The 21,883-nt window shown below is 45.4% G+C and overlaps 1 protein-coding gene across 2 annotated transcripts in view; it reads right to left on the bottom strand.

The window, feature by feature from the left end:
* IGF1R (insulin-like growth factor 1 receptor) overlaps nucleotides 1-21,883 on the bottom strand; it is a 284,737-nt gene that overhangs the window by 208,558 nt on the left and 54,296 nt on the right. For both annotated transcript variants that reach the window (XM_008578554.1, XM_008578546.1), the window contains exon 2: nucleotides 21,083-21,628. In XM_008578554.1, the coding sequence (XP_008576776.1) occupies nucleotides 21,083-21,628 (546 nt within the window). The remainder of the gene's footprint in view (nucleotides 1-21,082; nucleotides 21,629-21,883) is intronic.

The following is a 21,883-nucleotide window of genomic DNA, read 5'->3' as shown; positions in this document are numbered from 1 at the left end:
ATATTGTGGTACTACATCCGTAGAAAGTGTTGTGTCAGATAATAAGTGTTTTGGCAATGCTTATTTTAGTTATATACTTATTCTGTCCTGGAATCATGATGTAGATCTATGTCTTATCGTGAGTCTGGTCAAACTACATTGAAAACCATTTATGTGGCACAACACCTTTATTTCCAAAAGAGGTGAGCTGACCTGCCCAAGGTAATTAATACCTATTAAGCAGTGGTATGCTCAGACATTAGAATTTGGGTCCACCCAGTTTTTAAACATTCTTTCCTTTCATCAACAGAACATTCAACACATGCATCCAGTAGATGAATGTACAAATAGCCATATTTTAGAAATTAAGGGAAGCACTGACACAAATTCTGCTTTTCACTGTGCCTTTAGACCAGATGCCCTTTAAATGGGCCCTTGTGATCCCATAAATTTTTAATTACAATATCATGGACCTCCAGACAGAGTGTTACAAGTGAGAACTGTACTTTCCATGGGTTACACAGGGAAAAACCTTATCCAAGCCTGCCAAATGCACACAGCGTTTGCAAGGCCATTTACCAAGGAAAGACACACACGTTGTCCCAAAGGCATTCTAGACCAAGGCTGCTACCAGGGCCTACTGTTTGGGTTCTTATAGAGGATGAAGGTGAATACCAAGCTTCTAATCCTGAGAAAGCTCAATTCCTTCTGGGAAGAGCAAGGAAGCTCCCAGCTACTGTCTCTAGGGAGGTGGGGAATTCACTAAGACCACACACACAGACTGCTCTTATGGAAGGACAATCAGATGTGGAAAATTCTACTTTAAAAAATACAGGGTTTTGTTTTTTTTTTTTAAATTAAGGTTTGGGTTTTTCTAATGCAAAGAAGTAAAACAAAGACAACGGAAAATGGACAATAATTCTATTGTCCAGATAAGTGACCTTTGAAAAGAATAAATGGAATAAAAGTACATGATTAGAAAATCCAAAGAGTGCAAAAAGGATACAAGATGAGCCACGAAGATCACCCAGCATTCCCAGTTCCTTTCCATGGAAAGTAAGTGCTTATTACTTTCTGGGATTCCTTCTGGAAAACTTTTCAATGATTATACCAGCATTTACCAGCACACATACTCTTTTTAAATTAGACCGGAAGAATCACAGTATATACAATGCCCTGTACCTTTTTTCACTTAACTTCTTTTGACTTTTTAAAGATCAGTTGTGTAATAATTCTACTCTCCAGCAAATTCAAAAATCAGAAGCAAATTCAAAATGCAATATTTTTTGCACCTACTTTAACAATTTTGCACCCTTTAACAATTACACCTATGGGGGGGGGAATTATAATAGTATCAGCTAGTTTCTCATTGAGGACTTGTCTTTGTGTCAGGCCCTCTGCTAAGCCCTTTCTTTTCTCCTCATAACAACCATGGAAGTGAGCTGGTGTCTGAGTCTTACAGCTTTTGAGACGTAGAGAGGTAAAGTCTCTGGACCAAGGCGTCAGAGCCAAGAGGCAGCAGAGCCAAGATTTTAAGCCAGATCTGTCTGATTCTACTACCTCCTATTATAAAGAGTTCTCTTGTCATGGGATAAAGGTGCTGGCTTCCCCACCAGAGAAAAAGCAGCCACTTAAAAAGCTATCGAGACACAGCAATTACCAAGGCCCACCAGCTGGCTTTGGGGGAGAGCACGGCATGGACTCAACCAAACTGGGATGAGGAAGAGCCAGGGCCTAACCCTCCACAGGCGCCTCCCCTGGGATGAATTAAAATGGCTTGGGACCAATCAGACTCAAAAAACACATCCTCATCCCAGAATCAGCCTGAGCTGGGTCTCCCCAACATCTGCTAGATGCTCTTTAAGCAGGGACTATTAGAGCTACTGAAATGCAGCTGAGTGGAGCCCTGGCAGGGGCTGGGAAGGTGGAAACACTGAGGCAGGCTCTCTCCCTGGAAAGCAGGTGCAAGGAGATGGCCCCTCAGCCGTGCTCTGAGGTCCCCTGCAGGGGGGTCTTGAGCTAGGCCCCAGAGTTGGAGCCCAGACTGCGGCTGGCCCACCTGTCTATTCCCATCTGCACCCAGCCAGCCTGCCTCTCGCAGACAGACAGAAGGATCTTTGATGGGCAGCGGCAACCACAGGCGGGATTTCTCCTTGGACACACCACTTTTCACTAAAACACTTATCTTGAATAGCTGTGGGTATGTTTACAGATCAAGGAAAATGCAAAACAAAAATACTTGTTTAAAAAGTGTGTAAAAGGGCCGGCCCCGGTGGCGCACTGCTACAGTGCGCCACTTGGGAGCGCGGAAGCGCTCCCGCCGAGGGTTCAGATCCCACATACAGACCGGTTCCCGCTCACTGGCTGAGCGAGGTGCGGGTGCAACACCGAGGGTTGCGATCCCGTTCCCGGTCCCGGTCCGGTACGGGCGCGACACTGAGGGTTGCAATCCGTTGCCGGACACGAAAAAAGACAAAAAGGAAAAAAAAAAAGTGCGTAAAAAAAGATTTCATCTTCAGCAAGTACAGTGGTTACTTGTATTCCTTTTTTCTTTAATGGGAAATGAAAGAAAAGGAGGATATACTTTGACTTGGCCCAGCCAGATCGGCAACAGGGCCTGGAGAACTTTCCAGGCCCAGCAGGCTCGGCCCGGCCCGCATTCCTTCTGGGTGACAGAGCGCCCAGGCAGGCTGGTGGTTTCCCTTGTCCTCCCACTGCTGCTGCGTGGTGACTAAGCCTACAGGAATCCCAGCCAGTAATGGACCCACCCGGAGGACAGGCAGGTCTGCAGGAAGGGCTGCAGCAGCCCCAGCCCCAGCCCTGGGAAGAAAACCTTCACTCTGCCCACCAGTCCTGGGTGCAATTTGGAAGGGATGAGGGAGGCCATGGCAACAAAGCCCACCTGAGCACAGGTGACAGCCCACCACACCGGTGAGGCCCTGCAAAAGCCTCTGGGCCCCAAACCCAGGCCCAACTTTTCTAAGGGATCAGTTTCAGGATGCACCTTTATCTCCTTGAGAAAGACATCAGTTGTTCACCCAAGGGAAGCTGAATTAAACTTTGGGCAGGCAACCACAAGTCTGGTTTGCCCAATAAATAAAACAAGAAAAATAAATAAATGTAAGGCTACATTGACTCAATCACTTTTCAGGAAACTAATTCATGGTAAAATCAGCAGTCCAAGATCTGATTTCAATAAATCATTTCCTGACACTTCATACATTTTATTCTCTGTATAACTGTTATTTTTTTATAAAATAATAAAAAGTTTACTGTAAACCACATCTCTGTCTTCCTTTACCACAACCTGCCATTCATCAGAGCTAAAGCATCCACCCATTTAAAGATATTTTTACAAGCTTAAGGAATGGTTTTAAAAAGAAAGGAGTCTCCCTAATTAAAAATCAGCCAAACAAAGGTGCTTGAACACTGATCAGCATCAAAGTTTTGTTCCCCACATGAAAATAATTCATGAATGTAAAAATGGATCCTACCTAAGGGGCAGGGAAAAGGGGAGCTTAGACAAAAAGCAAGGTATTAAAATTCATAAACAAGTTGTTTCATAATTAGGCATCTGTAATTTAACTATGCTGATATCACTCTCATTTTCATCTTTCCTTTATCTTAGGAGTCATAGATGTTCTCTGACCATGTAAAGAGGGAAGGACGAAGAGGAGAGAGGGACAGGAAGAGGGAAAAAGAAAGGGTGCAAGGACCGTCACCACATTTACTAATCACTAGGTGCACAAAAGCCCCACTGATCTAAAGGATTTTTTTAGTGCACAAAAGATGTGCACAAAAGCCCCACTCATCTGAAAGTAAAAGTCTCTTGGCAAGAGCAAGACATCATCAAGAACTCATTCAACACGATACCTGGCCTTCCTGGGAAGTGTGGGTGGGATATGATGAGAGAGTAATGGGCGGTGGAGTCACAGGAAGGCAGGTCTGGATTTGGGCTGGCTACTTAGCTGTACAATACCCTGCACAAGTTCTGCCAGGTCTCTGTGCCTTAGTTTCCTCATCTGTAAAAAAGGAACAGTAGTATCCACCCTACAGATTACGACAAAGATTAAAAGCAAGCACTGGAGGGGCCGGCCCGGTGGCGCACTGGATAAGTGCGCCGCTTGGGAAGCGCCGCGGCGCTCCCGCCCGAGGGTTCGGATCCCACATGTAGACCGGTTCCCGCTCACTGGCTGAGCGAGGCACGGTGGCAACGCCGAGGGTTGCAATCCCGTTGCCGGTCCCCGGTCCGGTACTGGGGCAACACTGAGGGTTGCGATCCGCTGCCAGACACGGAAAAAGACAAAAGACAAAAAAAAAAAGCAAGCACTGGTGAGGTGCTTATGATCATGAGCACAGTCCTTTCTAAGACAGTAATGGCCACAGGGATGAAGACGGAGACTTCACCCATGCAGGATTTCGAGCAGAGCTACCCATCTCCCACCTGATGACCCTACAGCCTTGGATCCACACCCAGGTGTTCAAAACGGGACTGGCATGCATGGGTTAGGTCAACAGGCTCCTTGGAGGTATAGCTCATTGCGGGAGTTGCGGAAGCACTGTAGGAGGAACTGTGGTTCTAATCTGCAAAACCCCAAAATGTGGAGGAATCGTCTAAAAGGTCTTGAAGAGCTTTAACCACAGATTAGCAAAAAATGCCCTTGTGTCCAAACTACTAAATGGCTAAGAGTTAGACACGGATTTTTTTTTTCTTTTTTTTTTTTTCCTATTCACCATACTGAATCACGTAAAGACCTTGGAAGAGAGGACAAAGATCCAGTCCTATTAAGATGCTATGGCTCTGCTGCTGCCCTCAGATGAAGACCTTTACCTTGGCACTGCTCACACGGCATCAGTGCAGCTTCCCGCACTTGCCCATCTCCCACATCAGACCCAGAACCCTTGTGAGTGGAAAGGGGAGCAGACAGCTCTGGGAAGGGGAACGGGAGACAGGGGACTGTGGGTGTCCCAGGTTCTGATCTTGCTTGGCCCTCAGAGCCCTGGGTGTGGCCTTGGCTAAGCCCCCCAATCCTCTCCCAAGTCACAGTTTCCTCCTAGCCCACTATGACTTTTCAGGGGAATTAAGCAGAATATGTGAATTTGTTTCCCAGAAAGTGCTTATGGAACATGGAAGTTCTAACTAAATTTCTCTATTCCTTTTCTTTTGTTTTAATGGCAGCACACCCTTGAATAATCAGATGCATCGATAGGGCACAGGTCTGCAGGATCCTTCTGTGAGTGATGAGGAAGAGGACTAGGTGTCTCCGACTCCTGTTGTCTTCTTTGGCTATAGGGAAAATTCTCTTCTCACCTTCTATGCTAGAGTATGTTCTACAAGGGCAAAGCACTCTGGAGCATCATCTCCTCCTGTTTTCTCTAACCAGGGTCGCTCTGAGCTAGAAGACTCACCCCCAGTCAAGCATACCTTTAGATACAAGTAAACATGACAAGGTTTTGTCTATTACGGAGGCCTCAGATTAACCACAAAATGGAGCTGTGGGCTAGAGAAAGGCTGACCATGACAGCTCTCACTTAAAGTGAAAATGGGAAAATCCATGACAGCGCTTGCTGAGGTCGTTGGAGAAGGGGTTCCTGAACTAAGTCAGGTATCAGACTAAAGGATCACTAAGCTCTCTCTTCACTCCTGAGATCCACACAGGCCCGCAGCATATCTCCATATTGGCTGCTTTCTCCCTCAATAGAAGCCCACAACTGCCCCTCAATTACCCACCCAGAGAGACAGCCTCTGCCTACACCTAATATTTCCTTAACATGGGTACTAAAAAAGTTGAGTCTCCTCAAAAATCAATCTTATAAGTGCATAGATTCTCGTTCATAGGTGATACTAATGAAGTAATCAGGTTGGGGAGGGTGACTTGATAGAAAAAGTTATCTGCTATAGTTTGCTTCAGTCTGTTAGTTCAAAAGTTTACTCATTTACTATAACCTTAAAGAATAACAAATAAAATCCTAGAAAAACTGTAAATTTGTTAGATTCTTTCCATTTTCTCAAAATATTAATCACTGATACAATTAACTACAGATTGGCCTAAACTGCTCTAAAGCTTTTCCAACCTGCTAATTAAATTTGCTCTCACTACCATAATAAAAATTCTGGGAAACCTTGGGCTTCTGGGCATACTATGCAGAATGAGAAAATGAAATCCATTCAGTCCTAATCTACTGCCCTACTTAATAAACAAAAAATGTTGAGAACATGCATTTAAGGAAATCTAAATGGCTTCATAATGTAGATATTGCAAAAGTCTTCCCACTATGCTTAATGATGGCTTCTAACAAGAGTTTAATGAGCTGTTATCCAATATCTTCCAGGCCTGGGGATGTTAGCTTCTCCTTCTTTAGTACAGAGGCTGCTTAGAAAAGCAGTCAGTATCATGATCCATACTGAATGGAACTGCTCTACTCTTATAGCCTATAATCCAAGTCACTCTATTAACAGGCAAAAAGAAGAAAAAAAAAAATCCCAGCTAGTTTCAAAACTCCCTCATTTTTCCATTACCTCGAGTGACAACCTTTTCCCACTACTTTATCTTTGCTTTAAGTACCAGGAGCTGAAAGATGCAATCAATTTAATACTTCTCTCTGCCGATTTACATTACTTATTAGGTTCAGCAGATCTTCTTTGCCACAAATCCTTCGTTTGCCCATTCATGTCTGCATACTTAACATAGATTTAATATTTCTAGACCAAAGATCATACATGGAGTTCTTCTTTGACTGGAGAACAGAAGAGGCAAAAGAGAGAAGGATGTCTGGAATTCCTTTGTTCTTGTAGACAACTCTGGATAACAATTCTCAATAAGAAAAGTTAGGGCCGAGCCCGTGGCACACTCTAATGCGGCGCTGGGAGCGCAGCAGCGCTCCCGCCGCGGGTTCAGATCCTATATAGGGATGACCGGTGCGCTCACAGTGCTCACTGGCTGAGCGCAGTGTGGCCGGTCTCAAAAAGGACAAAAAAAAAAAAAAAAAAAGAAAAGTTATAAAAAGCTTACATAGGCACCCTCACCTTCATAAAAACCATGACATGAATAACGAACCCAAAGTCAGCCACACAGAAACTAATTCAAGTCCTTTGAGGGCAAGAATCACACCTTCAACATCTCGTATAACTTCGTATAATGTATGCTATACGAAGTTATTACGGTACGATGTGCTAAATCCAGCCACAGATACAGTCTCAATACTAGATACAGTCTCAATACACAACTCCATGGAAGCACTAGGAGAAGAAAACCAAAGTGCTAAATAACTGAAGCAAAAAGAAAAAAAAAAAAAAAAAAAAAAGAAAAGTTATAAAAAGCTTACATAGGCACCCTCACCTTCATAAAAACCATGACATGAATAACGAACCCAAAGTCAGCCACACAGAAACTAATTCAAGTCCTTTGAGGGCAAGAATCACACCTTCAACATCTGAGCTCCTCCAGCAGCACCTGATAAAGATGTACCTGATTCCACTTAAAATCATCCCAGCCACACAGGCAGAAAGCCAGGAGTGCCCAGTCCCAACTCCCATTCCCACTGCATGCCTTCAGACCCCTGCAAAGCCAATGCCTTTGTTCCCCTAATCCTGAACATCTGAGAAGTGCTAAGCTTGGTGGGGGGCGGCAGTATAAAGTGGAAACTACCAGATTCCCACCACCACCACCCCTACCTCATCCATCAGACAGCAAAGGCACCACCTTCTGTGATAGAGCTCAACAAGCCTTTCCCCCCCCAAACCAAAGTTGTGAATAGCTGTTAGGTATAAATGATATTTAAGCCACACAGGCTTGGGGTGCACATGGGGGAAGGTGGGGGCGATGCTGGCCTGGGACCTAAACCATTCCAACCTCTGTTTTTATGAAATAATATATTCGACATTCCAAACACCTGCCAAGGTTTTAGAGTACACCCATTCATGAGTTGAGGGCAATGTATACAATGCTGAGCAAAGAGCACTGAGCAAGTACGGACATTCCTAAAGAAAGGCCTCAGTTTCACGGGAGGAAAATATTCTTTCCATGCAAAGCTGTAAATAAACCCTCCTCTGAGCTTTGAGCACTCATTGCCTCTACTTCTCCTCTGACAAAAGCTGTGGAGTGCCTCATCCCATGGCGTTGTTATCCTTCTCTTTTCTTAATGTCATGTGATTTTATAGTGTAGTGCAACAGAACCCTTAGTGTGTGTCATCTCATATTGCCCGGCATGGGACGTGTCACTGGCTGACCAAGGGAAAAGATGGAAACTTTGGCCAAATAACAAGCATGAAAACCCACAAAGACACAGCAAGACCTAACTTAGATGTTTCTTAATATTCAAACCTCCTCACCTTTCTCCCTCTCCGAAGGAAAGATGTGTACGTAAAACATTCTTCCACTTCATTAATGACACTGGACTGATGTGAACAAGACAGCAAGGAGGAGCATGAGACCCCAAATGATTTACAACGCAGCAGAACTCACCCAAACTATGGGTGTACAACATATCCCCTCACACACTCACTCACACTTACACTCTTGTTATTTAGCTGGTTTATTTATTCCAGCTAGAACCAGGGTCCACTTTGGTCATCTGAAAATATTTTATAAATCTCTTGATAAAATTCCTGTACCTATCAGGGCCAGCACTAGAGTGCAGTAGGACTGGTGTCTGGGGCACAAAATGTGCACAGGTGCTCCCTCACACGTGCACTGCCCCAGGAGAGAGAGGACCTCCTTAGTCTCTCCCTCCCCCTCCTTGCCAAGCCTCCCCATCTTCACGAAAACCAAACCACTCAGATGCTACACAGTCTAAGGCCCACGTGGGAAGTGGATTTTTACAGAATATCTCTTCCACGGGCCTCTCAGTGGCTGTGAGGTTGGAGAACCAAAAATTATAAACAGGGCACAGGTCCTAACCCACAAGTGGTTTATCCACTGTTTGGGCAAAGACGTGGATGTGGAGTAAATGAGGTCTTCTGAAACCACTGACAAAGTACAGAAAAACGATCATCGCTGACCAAATACCATCCCACAGCAGTGGAGCAACACGAGCACAAGAGCAACTGGGAGGCGAGAGCCCCCAGTGAGGGAGATTCTGGGAAACTTCACGGAAGAGTGAGTGGATGACAGTTAAGGAGAGGCCAGGAGGAGCAAGCCTCAGCAGTAACGTTTGCTCCAGCTGAATCTCGCCACACAGCATGCCAAACCCAGACTGCCAAGGACCCAAGTACACAGCAACATGCACCCAACTCTCAAACCACCGAGGAGGTATCTTAATTTCATTCTGATCATCCCAACAGTGCTCCAGAGTGCACAGCACCTCAGCAATATCACAGAAGACATCAATGGTCAGCCGAGCAGGAGGAAACTTACTGGGCTATCAGGTTGCCCGGATTCTAGGTGAGGGAACGCTTCCACTAGTTGCAAAGAATGATTTAAATGAATTTAAATTCATTCCCTATAATCAAGTTACATCGTGTTTCTCATAAGTACTTATATAAATAATTCACTTCGATAACAGCAAAAGCCACACCAGAAAAAGTCACTTAAAAGATAGGAGACTTAACACAAATCCTACCTGAATTTCCTGCTCTCAGTTCCTTCTCTAACCACTTTTATTCCTTTTTTCCCTGTCACTGAAACACTTTGCAAGCCTCCTATCCTGCATGTGCTGCCCCTCAGTCAGTTCTTTGAACTTGTGAACTGCAGCTACCTCCTAGGAGTCCACAGCTCACCCTTCTAGAACCAATCTTGGAGCCAGTCCCTAAGGGTAGGGCCCATTCAAAACAGGTCCACTGCTTCACGCATTGCAAATCTAGAACATCTATCTTCAGTCTCTAGCAGTGTTTTCTGAATGTCAGGGAGGGGGGCAGTGGAACCAGGCTAGGTCCCCAACAACCTCCTCTTCCACACAGAAACTCAGAGCTGGAAGGAAATTCAGAAGAGGAGGTCTGATCCGTGCTTTTTGCAATAAACAATGACACTTATAGGTACCCAATTTTCATGCAAATTCCACCTGATCATGAGGCTGGGCTGCCCCCATACCTCTTGATTATCCAGACCACCTGCTTCTCCAGCCTGGCTTCATAATGGGGAGGCACTGATGAGAGGCTTGCATTTATTCGAATATATTGGCAGAATTTGAGACTGTTGTTACAGGAGGTTGAAGAGCTGGCATATGAAAGTCCATGCCTTACACTTTTAAAAATGCACTATATATACCAAGCTTATTTATAAAAACAAAATCTTGGGGCCGGCCCGGTGGCGCACTGCTACAGTGCGCCGCTTGGGAAGCGCGGCAGTGCTCCCGCCGAGGGTTCGGATCCCACATACAGACCGGCCGCTCACTGGCTGAGCGAGGTGCGGGAGTAACACCGAGGGTTGCGATCCCGTTGCCGGTCCTGGTTCGGTATGGGCACGACACTGAGGGTTGCGATCCGTTGCCGGTCACGAAAAAAGACAAAAAGAGAAAGAAAAAAAAAAAAAATCTCAACTAGCTCACACTAAACCATTCACCAACCATTCACCTTCTATTTACTAGCTGAAGTAGGATCTGAACACCATCCCAATTATCATTTTTCTCTAATGACTACTTACTCCCTTCTTGCACATCTTCAGCGGCTCTTTATATTCTGAGGCTTTCTGCAAATTAGGGTAACAACAGAGCTCTCCAAAATAGAGTTGAGGTCACCCAAAGAAGCAGTATAAACTTTCCAGTGGGACCAAACTAGCTGAGGGTCTGAAGCAACCTGCCCTGCAGCGTTCAACATGAACTTCAGGGAGTCTGTGCTGAGGCCTGAGCGGTCCCCGGCATCACAATGGGTAGAAGTCACAGAAAGCTGTCGTCACTGTATGGCCTTCAACAAACCCAAAATCAAATTAATCCTACAAAACAAATTTCACTTCAAATGCCATCTGTTAGGCAGGCTTTGGCAGTTTTATCAATTGTCTATCCATAGAAATTGCTTTACTTAAGCACACCCAGAAGTTCATCCCTCCTGCTAATCACCCACCTCCAGCATCAGTGACTCTTCCAAAGAGGATTTTTCTTCTCAGTGAACAAGAAATATTTGTAGAGCTAAAGAAGCATTCTTTTGAGAAAATTACACACTCTCAAAACTCCATTTATAAGCAACTATGACATCAAGATCCCTCAAGCCTCAAACCCCACAGTGGTCACAACAGAATAGCCAGGGCTGGGGGGGCTGGGGCGGCAAATCTCAGGGGCAGTGATTTCAGCAGGTGACACCATACTACCTGGACAGTACCACCTGGGCAGGGCATGAAATTATGAAGAGGCAGTACCAGATATACTCTTCTGCATCTAAGCTTCTCTATCTCTCATTGTGAGAGGAAGAAAGCACTTGGTTCATTTTCTGCAACCTTGCTTAAAAACTGTGCTAAAGCTTCTTTGACACAGTTATTCAAAAGCTTCTAAAAGAAGTATCCACATACTACAAAATAATCCTATCATTTCAAATTCACTGAGGAAGAGAACAAAAATATATCCCTACATCCAATCTGGGAACAGTCTAAGAACCTAATAATATAATCTACTTAGCAACGCGTAAGGGGCCATTCAGAGGTCAAGAAATTAGAAGAGAAGCATCGTTCCAGGTTACCACCCCAGAAACAAAGCTAGTCTTTCTGGACCTGTGGATCTGACTAGTTTCCATCTGTCTCCATATTACAACGAATACCTTTTGGGGAAAAAAAGCCCAGGAAGTATTTCTAACAATATCAACCTTTTGTCTTCCCGTTTTGTACTGTAGGCTCTTCGCCTCCTGGTCTTTCATTTTTTCCTACCGTTTTTACTACTAAGCCCAACTCCCTAGTCTCAGCAGATGCTAAAAACCATCCAAGCACTTTGCATCTATCTGGAAATCCAGAATGGCAGCCTTCCTTCATAGATCTGCTGCCAAGGGCAGACGTATGCACAATGCAGCTGGGCCCTCCTCCCCAGGGGCCCGTGGGCACAGGCAGCTCAGGACCCTGCTGGCCAGCCTCTCAGCCCCAGCTTCTGCAGGCAGGGTGGCCAAGCTCACAGCCATGGGCTCCAACAACTGCAACCTCATTCACTTTATCCAAGTCCCTGCATTAGGACTTGCAAGAACAAATCAGAGGCAGCTCCACACTGAGACAGTCTGCAGAGCTTTTCTAAACAAATCTATGAGTGTATCAAGCAACCAGGAGTCCCTAAACATGCTGCCTCTGTTCCCATCCCACATGGATTCCGTGAAAAATGGCAGGAAGAAACAAGAGAAGCCTGGGTGCTTGTTTGTGACCAAGGCAAAGAAACAAAAAGTGACTTCTGTTTGATAATGAGATGAAACAGAAGCCCGGCTTCCGGAAGAGGGCCTGGCATTCCTGCACAACATTTTCCCACCCACCTGATCCCCCTGAACGGAAGGAAGATCTATGGGAGCACAGAGAGCCAGTGTTTGTTTCCTGCATGGGGATGAGAGGAGGAAAATGAAAACAAAACAGGAGAGGAGACTGGGTAGGAGAATAAAGTGGTATGCACACACACAAACACGTGTGCCCATACACGCACACAGCTAGTATTACCCGGAAAAGAGAATAGGCACATGCTCCAGCCTGGAGCAGATGGTTGGCTACCTTTACTGCGTGAGACCTGCAGTTCTCACGAATAAAAAGTACATCCCTCTTATCTCTTCAAGAAATGTGCCCACTCTGTAACCACTTTAACGCTCTCAAAAAAAAATTTTTTTTAAAGATAATATTTAATGTCAGTATCAAACAAGAATCCATTGATATTTCTTAAATTCTCCCAAATACCAAGCTGGCAAGCAGAATAAATTCAGAGAGTTTGATAACCAAATAGAGTTTACATGTAACTACAGAAGCCCCACTAGCATCTCAATACAGATGTAGGTACCTAACTAGATGTTCTCTAAAGATATGGCTTATCTGGACAGACACAGAATTTGAACAATTTGGATTAAATGAGCAAGAGCCACTCCTACGCTATGTCCTGGTACGTATGATAACTGAATTTTTGCAACAGAGAAAGACCATTTAAGATATGGCAGTAAACATATACAGTCAATCCAGCTTAATGCTCAGAATTTTAGATGGTCTCAGAACGCAGCTCTTAGTTTTTTTTTGTTTGTTTGTTTTTAAATAGCAGCAGCTGCTACCATTTACCAAGAGCCTACTATGTGTCAGGCAGCCTGGTAGATACATTCCAAGTACTGTCTTAACCATCCCTATTTCACTGATGGAAGGTGAGGCCTTCCACTCTTGTCCCAGCACCTAGGAACACCTGAGGACACTGATGGAATCACCTCAGTTCATCAACTGTTTTTAAACCTTTGCATCCAATGCCACTTGTCCACATGGGAATGTAGTTTTAAAAAAATTCATCCCATTTTATACAAAACTGTATATTCTTGCAAATAATGTTCCTATGTCATGGTGGTCCACAGGGGAAAACCATGCTCCCAGGTTCAGGGCCTCCTAAACACGCCTGAAGACCAGTCAAACAGAGACTGTGGCAGGCATGGGAGGATAGATTCTGCCAACACAAACTCCACAATACTGTCAGGGATGGATTTCATGGAATATTAGGGGTAAGGACCTGGCCAGCCCTGAGAACTACAAAATAGAAGCCAAGCTGAACCTGTAGGAGTGACAACATTATCTAGGTAGTCACCCTTCCCTGCCTAAGACTATCCCTTTTCCACTGGCCCCAGAAGCCCTTATTGCTCTTTGACTTGAAATGACAACGGTCCCCTCAAGCCCTCACACTTCCCCCAAGTTCCAAGGACAGCTCTGTTCCTCTGTCTATTCAAACAGTGACCAGGGCTCTGCAGTTAGTGGTGAACTACTTTTCCAAAGGCAGAAAAGCAAAGCCACGTGGAACTAGATAAAAGCCCAGCTCCTGTTATTATGTCAGCTCCAAGTCGCACGTTAGCCAGTGGCAGATACAGACTAGACACCCAGAACGGTCTAGATTTTGGATTTCCACCTGGGGTTCCTTCTTCCATATAAGATCTCTCAATTTCCTAAACTCAGATTCCTAAGTTATGCACAGTAATCAGTGTGCCATTTGATGAATTATGAAAATTTTAAGTGCTGTATACCTTGCCTGTATCTACTACATCAAAGGGGATAGAGAGAGAGAGAGCGAGAGAAAGGCCAAGTGACACATACACACACAGATCAGGAAGCACAAAAGCTTCAGCCAGCATCCCAGGCTGCAGCCACGACAGAAACTCTTGGGTAAGTTACTGATTTTCAGAGTTGGAGGAAATGTCAAAGGTGAGCTTCCTAGTTCAGAGAAAAGAAACGGAGGAACAGGTCAGACTGGTGACTTGGCGATGTCCGTGAGAAAGGCAGCACTGGGACCAGCTGTCTCTGCCCCATACCATGCCCAGAGACTGCGGTGCTGGTTGTGGAACCACAGGCGCTGGTTTAGAGGTGAACTTCTTCGAGGAAGGAGGCTTCTTGTCCTCAGAAGCTCTGACAATCGTCTGTGCACTTCAGTTTTTACTCACAATGTGATTTAAACAGCCCGCTTTGTTTAATTTTGCATGTGTCACAGAAAAATCCCATTTCCTGCCCACCAGCCTTCCTGGAACACCTTTGCTGTCTCTCACTACCTCCAAGTTAGGTGAACCTTCCAACCTAGGGTGGTGTTTGGAGACCTCACCTTTTACAGCCTGAGTCCCTGATTCACACCATATGCTAGGAAGTGGGGTATTTCCAAGTGATGGCTTCCAACTCCACCACTAGCCAAACGTAACTTTTGAACCACCCTATACACTTGAGTTGAGCAGTACAATCCAGGACAAGATTAGCCACGGGCCCACATGCTTCATGTCATCCCCATGCTAGTCAAGAAGGTCACATGGGTATACAAGGCATACATGCCAACAAGCCATTATAGAAATATTAGTGCAACAGAAGAAAGAGGCTTTTTAGGAGTAGGAAGAAACCAGAAGTATTGTAACAAGTAGGCTTAACTGGTGAGATATGAAGGGATTCTAGATATTTTCTGAATACCTAGAATGACAAAAATCATCTTATGAGATGTCATTCGGAAAGCTTTTCATTCTCTAAGATGAGATCCTTATTAAAAAACTAACCTCTGAAGGGGGCCTGGGGAGTGACACCGTAATTAGGCAACAATTAGCCCAGAACAAAGCCTTTCAGGAACAAGGCACATGCCCTAAGAGAGGGGGTAGACAAGAGATGTCCCAAAGAAACATAGACACAAACTGTTTCGCCACCTCAGTAACAAGGGTCGACGATCAGGGAGAACAGAATGCGATCCCATGCCTGACTATAAAAGGCATAGCAATGAGGCCCAGAGACACGTGACCCCCTTCTAAATAAAGATCACCCCCACTCTGGGAGCAGCTGACCAGAGCAGGGGACTTCCAGGGGAATGAGACTAGCTGGAGCCCACATGACTGCTGCCTTCTCCAGGAACCACCAGCCTCTCTCAAGACCCCATCTGAAAATGCAGGTGCGCATCAAGATCTATCTTAGCGGTGCAGAGAGCCAGCAGCCTGCAAGCCTGCAGGAATAACAGAAATGTCCAAGGTCTTCATGGGTAGCTTAAGTTTTTTAAAAAAAAAAAAAAGTTAAGACGAAACACTGCACATTACATGAGTGGAGTCTCACAGCACAGAAATGGTGCCCCCCACCTCCAAATCCAGCAGGTGATTTACCAGTGCTTAATAAGTCTTCCACCTTAACCTGGAGAGCCAGACAGAGCAACATGTAAGAACGTGTGTGAAAGGAAGCAATTTTACCCCACATGCCCTTGTGGGGAGCATTTGATAAACAAGAACACAAGAAAATGTAGGGAAAAAAATGTAGAATTGTCTTTTTTATACCGCCTGCTTTCATTTTAAGTCCCTGATTCCATCAGTGAGATGGCAGTAAAATGTTTTCCTTTGGTCAATAAAGGGAGCCATTTACTGCCTCTCATTCGAAGGTTCCAATCTGCTATTTTCCTGGTTTCTCATTTTGAAGGCAGTAGGAAATGCAACAAACTCCAGGACCGCTGTTCCCAGTCAATGTCCTTTTAATTGAAATAAGGCTGCCCCATCAGCTAAGCCAGCTTCCAGCATGGCCAGCTCACTGGCTGTCTTCGTGGATTTCTTGGCAAAGACCAGGCGATCAGGGCGATTTGAGCAGACCACAAACTGTTCATCCTGATGGGTTAAAAAGTACTGGGAGACTAAGTGTAGCTACCGGTAAGGTCTTAGGTTTTGGCTTTTGTTGATGGGGGGGGCGGGGCGGGTGTCTATACCTGAAATCAAATACCGGAAAGCCTCTATGGCAAGCAAACACCAGGCACCACTTAAACAAATTCATTGTGAAGTAGGAAAACCACAGGCACTCTGGAGAATTCACCTCTGCCGCTCCCAGCAAGGCTGGCCTTCAGCAACACTGCCTTACAAAGGGACGAACAGCCTCACAGACCATACTTCAACCTTTCAGATGATTTTCATACTTCTCCATCATCTTTAGCCTTGAATCATACTGACAGTGGCAGGAAAGAAAAGAGCTACTACTCAGGGTGGATCCTCTCTGCCAACTTAGAGTTGGAGACCATTTTAGTGACAGTGCTCCTCAGCAGCAATGACCCTGACTATGTAGGAAACATCCGCATTTCATAACCCTAACATCCCTTGGCTTGCCAAGGACAGCCGTTACACACGGGTCTCTGCTTAGGGGGAAAACGCATCTTCTTGACAATAAATCCTTCACTAAGCAGTTGCTGGGCTTGCCCCTGGGTTAATAATCATACACTGGAGGATACACCCAGAATTTACAGAGCTGTGCAAACAGTGCTCCCCACCAGTGCTGTGAGACAGGCTCCCAATGGAGTCTGAAAACTCCTAAAGTCCTCCGGTGGGAAGGGCAAGGCTGGAGCTCAGACCTGTGAGCAGCAGTGCTTAGCGCAGAAGAGCGGCACCAGGGTCAAGGACGCTGCAGGTGGGCAGGAGGCAGTGGCACACAGAGTGCCATGTCATGGAGCAGGAGGTGGACCAACAAGGAGCTTCACTGAGTGCCGAGGGCCTATCCCACAGGCACCCGCTATAGGACTTCAGGTAGGGGAGCATATCAGCCCCAAGTGTGTATTGGAAAGTTTTCTAGGGCCAAAGCAAGATGCTAGAGAGAGGCTATGTCACTGCATGGGCAGAGAGAAGGGTGGAGGAAGGCAGACGGAAGCAGCATTTGGGATGGAAAGGGCTTGGTGTCCAACTGGAGAAGGAACTGTCCAAAGGACACTCACATTTCTGACATGGGAGGTAGGGGAACAAGAGTGCTGCCTGTCCAAGAGAGAATACAGAAAAAACAACAAGCTAGAGTAAGGAGTCAGGGAAAACCATCGGATTCCAAAATGCCCATGGTCCTCTAGACATGATGAATACATGGGTCTAGAGCTCAAAGAGGTCCGGGCTGGTGAAGACACTTGGAAGCTAGATGGAGACAGGAGGACAATGAAGTACCAGTGGATGAAATGGGAACAAAGAAAGTACAAAGAGGACTGGGGGATCTCTGGCCATGCTATGGTCTGACTGTTTATGTCTCCCTGAATACATAAGTTGACACCTAATATCCCAGGTGATGGTGTGAGTAGGTGGGCCTCTGGGAGGAGCTTAGTCATTAGGGTAGAGCCCTCATAAATACGATCAGTGCCCTTATAAAAGGGGCCTGAGAGAGACCCCATCCGCTTCTGCCATATGAAGACACAGCAAAAAGGTGCCATCTATATGAACCAGGAAGTGGGCCCTCAACAGACACCAAATCTGCCACCTTGATCTTGCACTTCCCAGGCCCCACAACAGTGAGAAATAAATCTCTATTGTTTATAAGTGACCCAGCTTGTGGTATTTCGTTGTAACAGCCCAAACAGACTAAGACAGAAGACCACCAAATATTGAAGAAAGACTTGACTGAGGAAAAGCAGACAGAAAAGCAGCAGCAATAGGGGCAGGAAGAGGTCAGAAGAGGATGATGTGGGAAGGACATCAGTCATGTTCTCACTGAAAGGAAAAAGCCATACACAATTCTTTAAGAGTCAATCACTTTTTAGGAATAACTCAAGCCTGCATAAAATCTTCCCTCAAATCTAAGAGAATGGAGAAATACAGAAGTGTGTAGAGTCGTAGAGTGGTAATTCCCCTAGTGGGGCTGTCTGCTACGCTGCCAGCCACAGCAGAGCCATGACATGAAAGTTTAGAGTGTCAAGTAAAAACTGTGGATCAGCACTACACAACCCAATGTTTCTCCATCACATCAATAATTTCACACAGACCGTTAACGTTTCTCTCCAGATGTTCTCCCTACTTCTGTAGCCAGCTAACAGAAGAATACCAAATGGGATTCTTCTACACGTCTTTTCAAATGGCCATCTTAACGCTTATGTTGAACTAAAGGTAAACATTCTGTCTGGACTCAGTGCCCTTCACCTGGCTCCCCCAATAATTCCTGAGGGTTCTGGCTCGAGAGGTGCAGGGACACTGCAGCACCACAGTAGCCAGTCAGCCAGAGAGATGAGGAGGGGAAGAACTCCTGGCCTCAAAAGGAATGTGCTAAAGCAGCACCTGCCAATGGAAACAATGCCGGCCACGTCTGTCATTTCTAACTTTTTAGCAACTACATTAAAAAGTTTAAATAAATAAATAAATAAAATTAATTTTAAAAACACATTTTACTTAATCTATCTAAAATATTATATTTCAACATGTAATCAATATAAAAATTATTAGTGAAATATTTTACAGGGTTTTTCCCATACTGTGTCTTTGACATTCAGTATGTACTTTACATGTAAGGCAGGTCTGAATTCAGACAGGCCACAATTGAAGTATCTTTTGCTGCATGTGCCTGGTGGCTACCACACCAGACATCACAGGTCTAAAGGGAATCTATGCAAAGAGAAAGAGTTTGATTCAACTAGAACACCTCCAAGAAACACGCCCATGCCTAAGTTTTCAGGACAGAGTGAAAGGAAGACAACTTCCTCGAATGTGGTTATCAATTTTAAGTAAGTGCTCCATTGTGAAACCATGAAAAACATGAGCAGGACTGAAACACCTGGCCAAGGAGACGGCTGCTGGGCATGGCTTTCAGGAAGTGGGCATTCAGCCAACAGGCTCCCCCGACTACCGGCATCACGATCCAACTTCTAAGCCTCCATTACTTGTTCATGGTGCTTTCCCTTTTGCCTTTTAATCTTCCAGTAACTCCATGAGGAAGGCAGGTTCTACCTCACTTTGCAGATGAAGAAACCACAGGCCAGGCAATTTAAATTTCCTTCTCATTTCCAGTCACCACTCTGAGACTTGGACCCAGAACTCAGGCCTCACCCCGTCTCAGGCCTCTTCAACAAGCAGCTGGTCAGAAACAGCTGAAAACCCACAGCGAGACCAACGTGATATCTAGTGAATCGCTGAATAAGGGTCCACCTAATAACTTTTTAAATAGCACCTCCTTTTTGTACAGAGCTTATGAGTTTTCAAAAGACTTTCACACATATATGTGATTGCCATTAAGGGATAATATGGGACTGCCTTAGGAACATTCTAAAGATGCCCAACGATATCCTACGGGGGCGACCCCATCCAAGGCCACCACCAGGACCCTCCTTCATCACTGCACCCAACGTCTCTCCACTACCCTCCCTTGATGACACCTTTTACTTTCAAATAACAGAATGTCACCTTTACAATGTCAAGGCTATTTTAAAAATGTATTTTGTGATTTTCTCAAACCAGTGGGTAACCTAATGACAGGGGACAGTTTTAATCAATCACAAAAGTGACTAGCACAGTACCTTCCTCCAACTCTAGCCAACGGTGCTCCTTAACGTGGCCTGATCAGGTTCTCAGCTCTTCAAGACACTGGCTGCAGCCTGCCCTTACTAATCAGATATTCACACACACACTGACCCAATGACGCCTAGTGCAGAGGTGTGTGGCGGGCAGAGGGAGCACACCCTCTTTCCTGCGTCAGCCCTGCTTAAGGGGCACTGAAACAAGGGCTTCCTGTGAGGTCTGGCCTTTGTTTGTTTACTTCACACACTTCACGATTTAGGCAAGCCTACCAATTTGGGATTTCTTGGCTCTTCATGACTAGCTAGAGTACATGGGCTCCTTGGGTCTTTAACTGGGCCAACTGTTAAATAATAGCTATTTATAGCTAACACACTGACTTCCAAGCAGCGAGGGGAGCCTTCCTGGCCAATATACCTAAACGTTGCTGAATCCAACAATGCAAAGGCCCAGAGTCACATTTTAGCAGCAAACAACCTGGCTCTCAAGGTATTGATCACATTAAGGCAAGAGTTTGGTTATTCTCAAAGGAAAATAAGCTTACTGCAGATAAATATATGAGAAGCTTTAGAATACCACTGCCTGACCCCAAGAGCAATAAACATTTTTCAAAATTCCTTCACTAAGTGATTTCATAAGATTTTTACAACTATTCAGTAAATAGGTGTAGAAAAAAAGGAAATAGAAGCCCAGAGGGTTAAAAATGCACCCCACTACACAGCTACCTGCAAGTACAGCCCGAACCTCGAACTCCTGGAAACTGGTCCAGAGGTCTCTCACCTTGGCTAGGTGCTCTATCATAAACCAGGACACCTAAACATCATAATGTCGCCACTAAAACCAAGGACAACTTTCACAGGATGGAATTAGCTCTTTACTTTTTGTTTATTTAACCATATTCCAAGTACACTCATGCCAAGGAAGTCCTGCCATACCAGAAAATATCACAGAAGGGATGAAAGAGTTGACCCATCAGCAGCCCCCAGCTACCATGGCTTAGGGACCTTCAAGCACACCAGGTCACCTTTCTCATCAGGAATCCAAAGCTGAAGGTCAGCAAGCTCCCAGCCCAGAAGTGCAGTGGATTATTTCTACAATGTAGCATGCCATGCCACTGTCCTGCATTCCAGGAGTTGCCAGATGCAAAAGGAAAGTTAATCAAGACCCCCACTAGGAATCACTTCCACACAACAGGTGTACCATGTCCTAAATACAATAAAACCACACCCCGCCCCCATGCATTCAGAAGAAGAGAAAAGAAAGAAGCAGAAAGCAAGCAGCAGTCAGCATCATTCTTACTTTTCTGGCAGTGATTTGGGGTCCAGCAGCGGTAGTTGTACTCATTGTTGATGGTGGTCTTCTCGCACAGTGGCTTCTCTTCCATGGCTCCTGGACACAGGTCCCCACACTCCTTGGGGGGCTTGTTCCCCACAATGTAGTTATTGGACACCGCGTCCAGGATCAGGGACCAGTCCACAGTGGAGAGGTAACACAGGTCAGCATTTTTCTCAATCCTGATGGCCCCCCGAGTAATGTTCCTCAGGTTGTAAAGCCCAATATCCTTGAGATTGGTCATCTCGAAGATGACCAGGGCATAGTTGTAGAAGAGCTTCCAGCCACGGATGACCGTAAGGTTGGGGAAGAGGTCTCCAAGGCTCTCGAGGCCGGCCACGCGGAACAGCAGCAGGTATTCGGTGATGACCGTGAGCTTGGGGAAGCGGTAGCTGCGGTAGTCCTCGGCCTTGGAGATGAGCAGTATGTGGAGGTAGCCCTCAATCACCGTGCAGTTCTCCAGGCGCTTCAACTGTTGATAGTCGTTGCGGATGTCGATGCCCGGCCCACAGACTGAAGGGAGACAAGAGAGCAAAGGCAGGACAGGTCTCAGTTAGAAGGAAATAATTTTTAAAACTATGTTCCAGCCCATAATCTGGTCAGTTCTTAGGAAACCTATATCATCATTGAGGAAATAAGGCTCAATTCTTCACTGCAGACTCACTTGAGGTATGGGTAGCTGGCTATCTGAGTAGCTAGCTAGTTAGATATCATTCCTAAGTGTCTATACTGGGCCAGACACTGTGCAACTCATTCACCGATGGTGGG

This window comes from Galeopterus variegatus, unplaced genomic scaffold (genome assembly GCF_000696425.1).
Source record: "Galeopterus variegatus unplaced genomic scaffold, G_variegatus-3.0.2 Scaffold75, whole genome shotgun sequence".
In the NCBI taxonomy this organism is placed as follows: domain Eukaryota; kingdom Metazoa; phylum Chordata; class Mammalia; order Dermoptera; family Cynocephalidae; genus Galeopterus; species Galeopterus variegatus.
The sequence above is the reverse complement of the archived record's forward strand: the minus strand, read 5'-3'. Positions and strand labels throughout refer to the sequence as shown.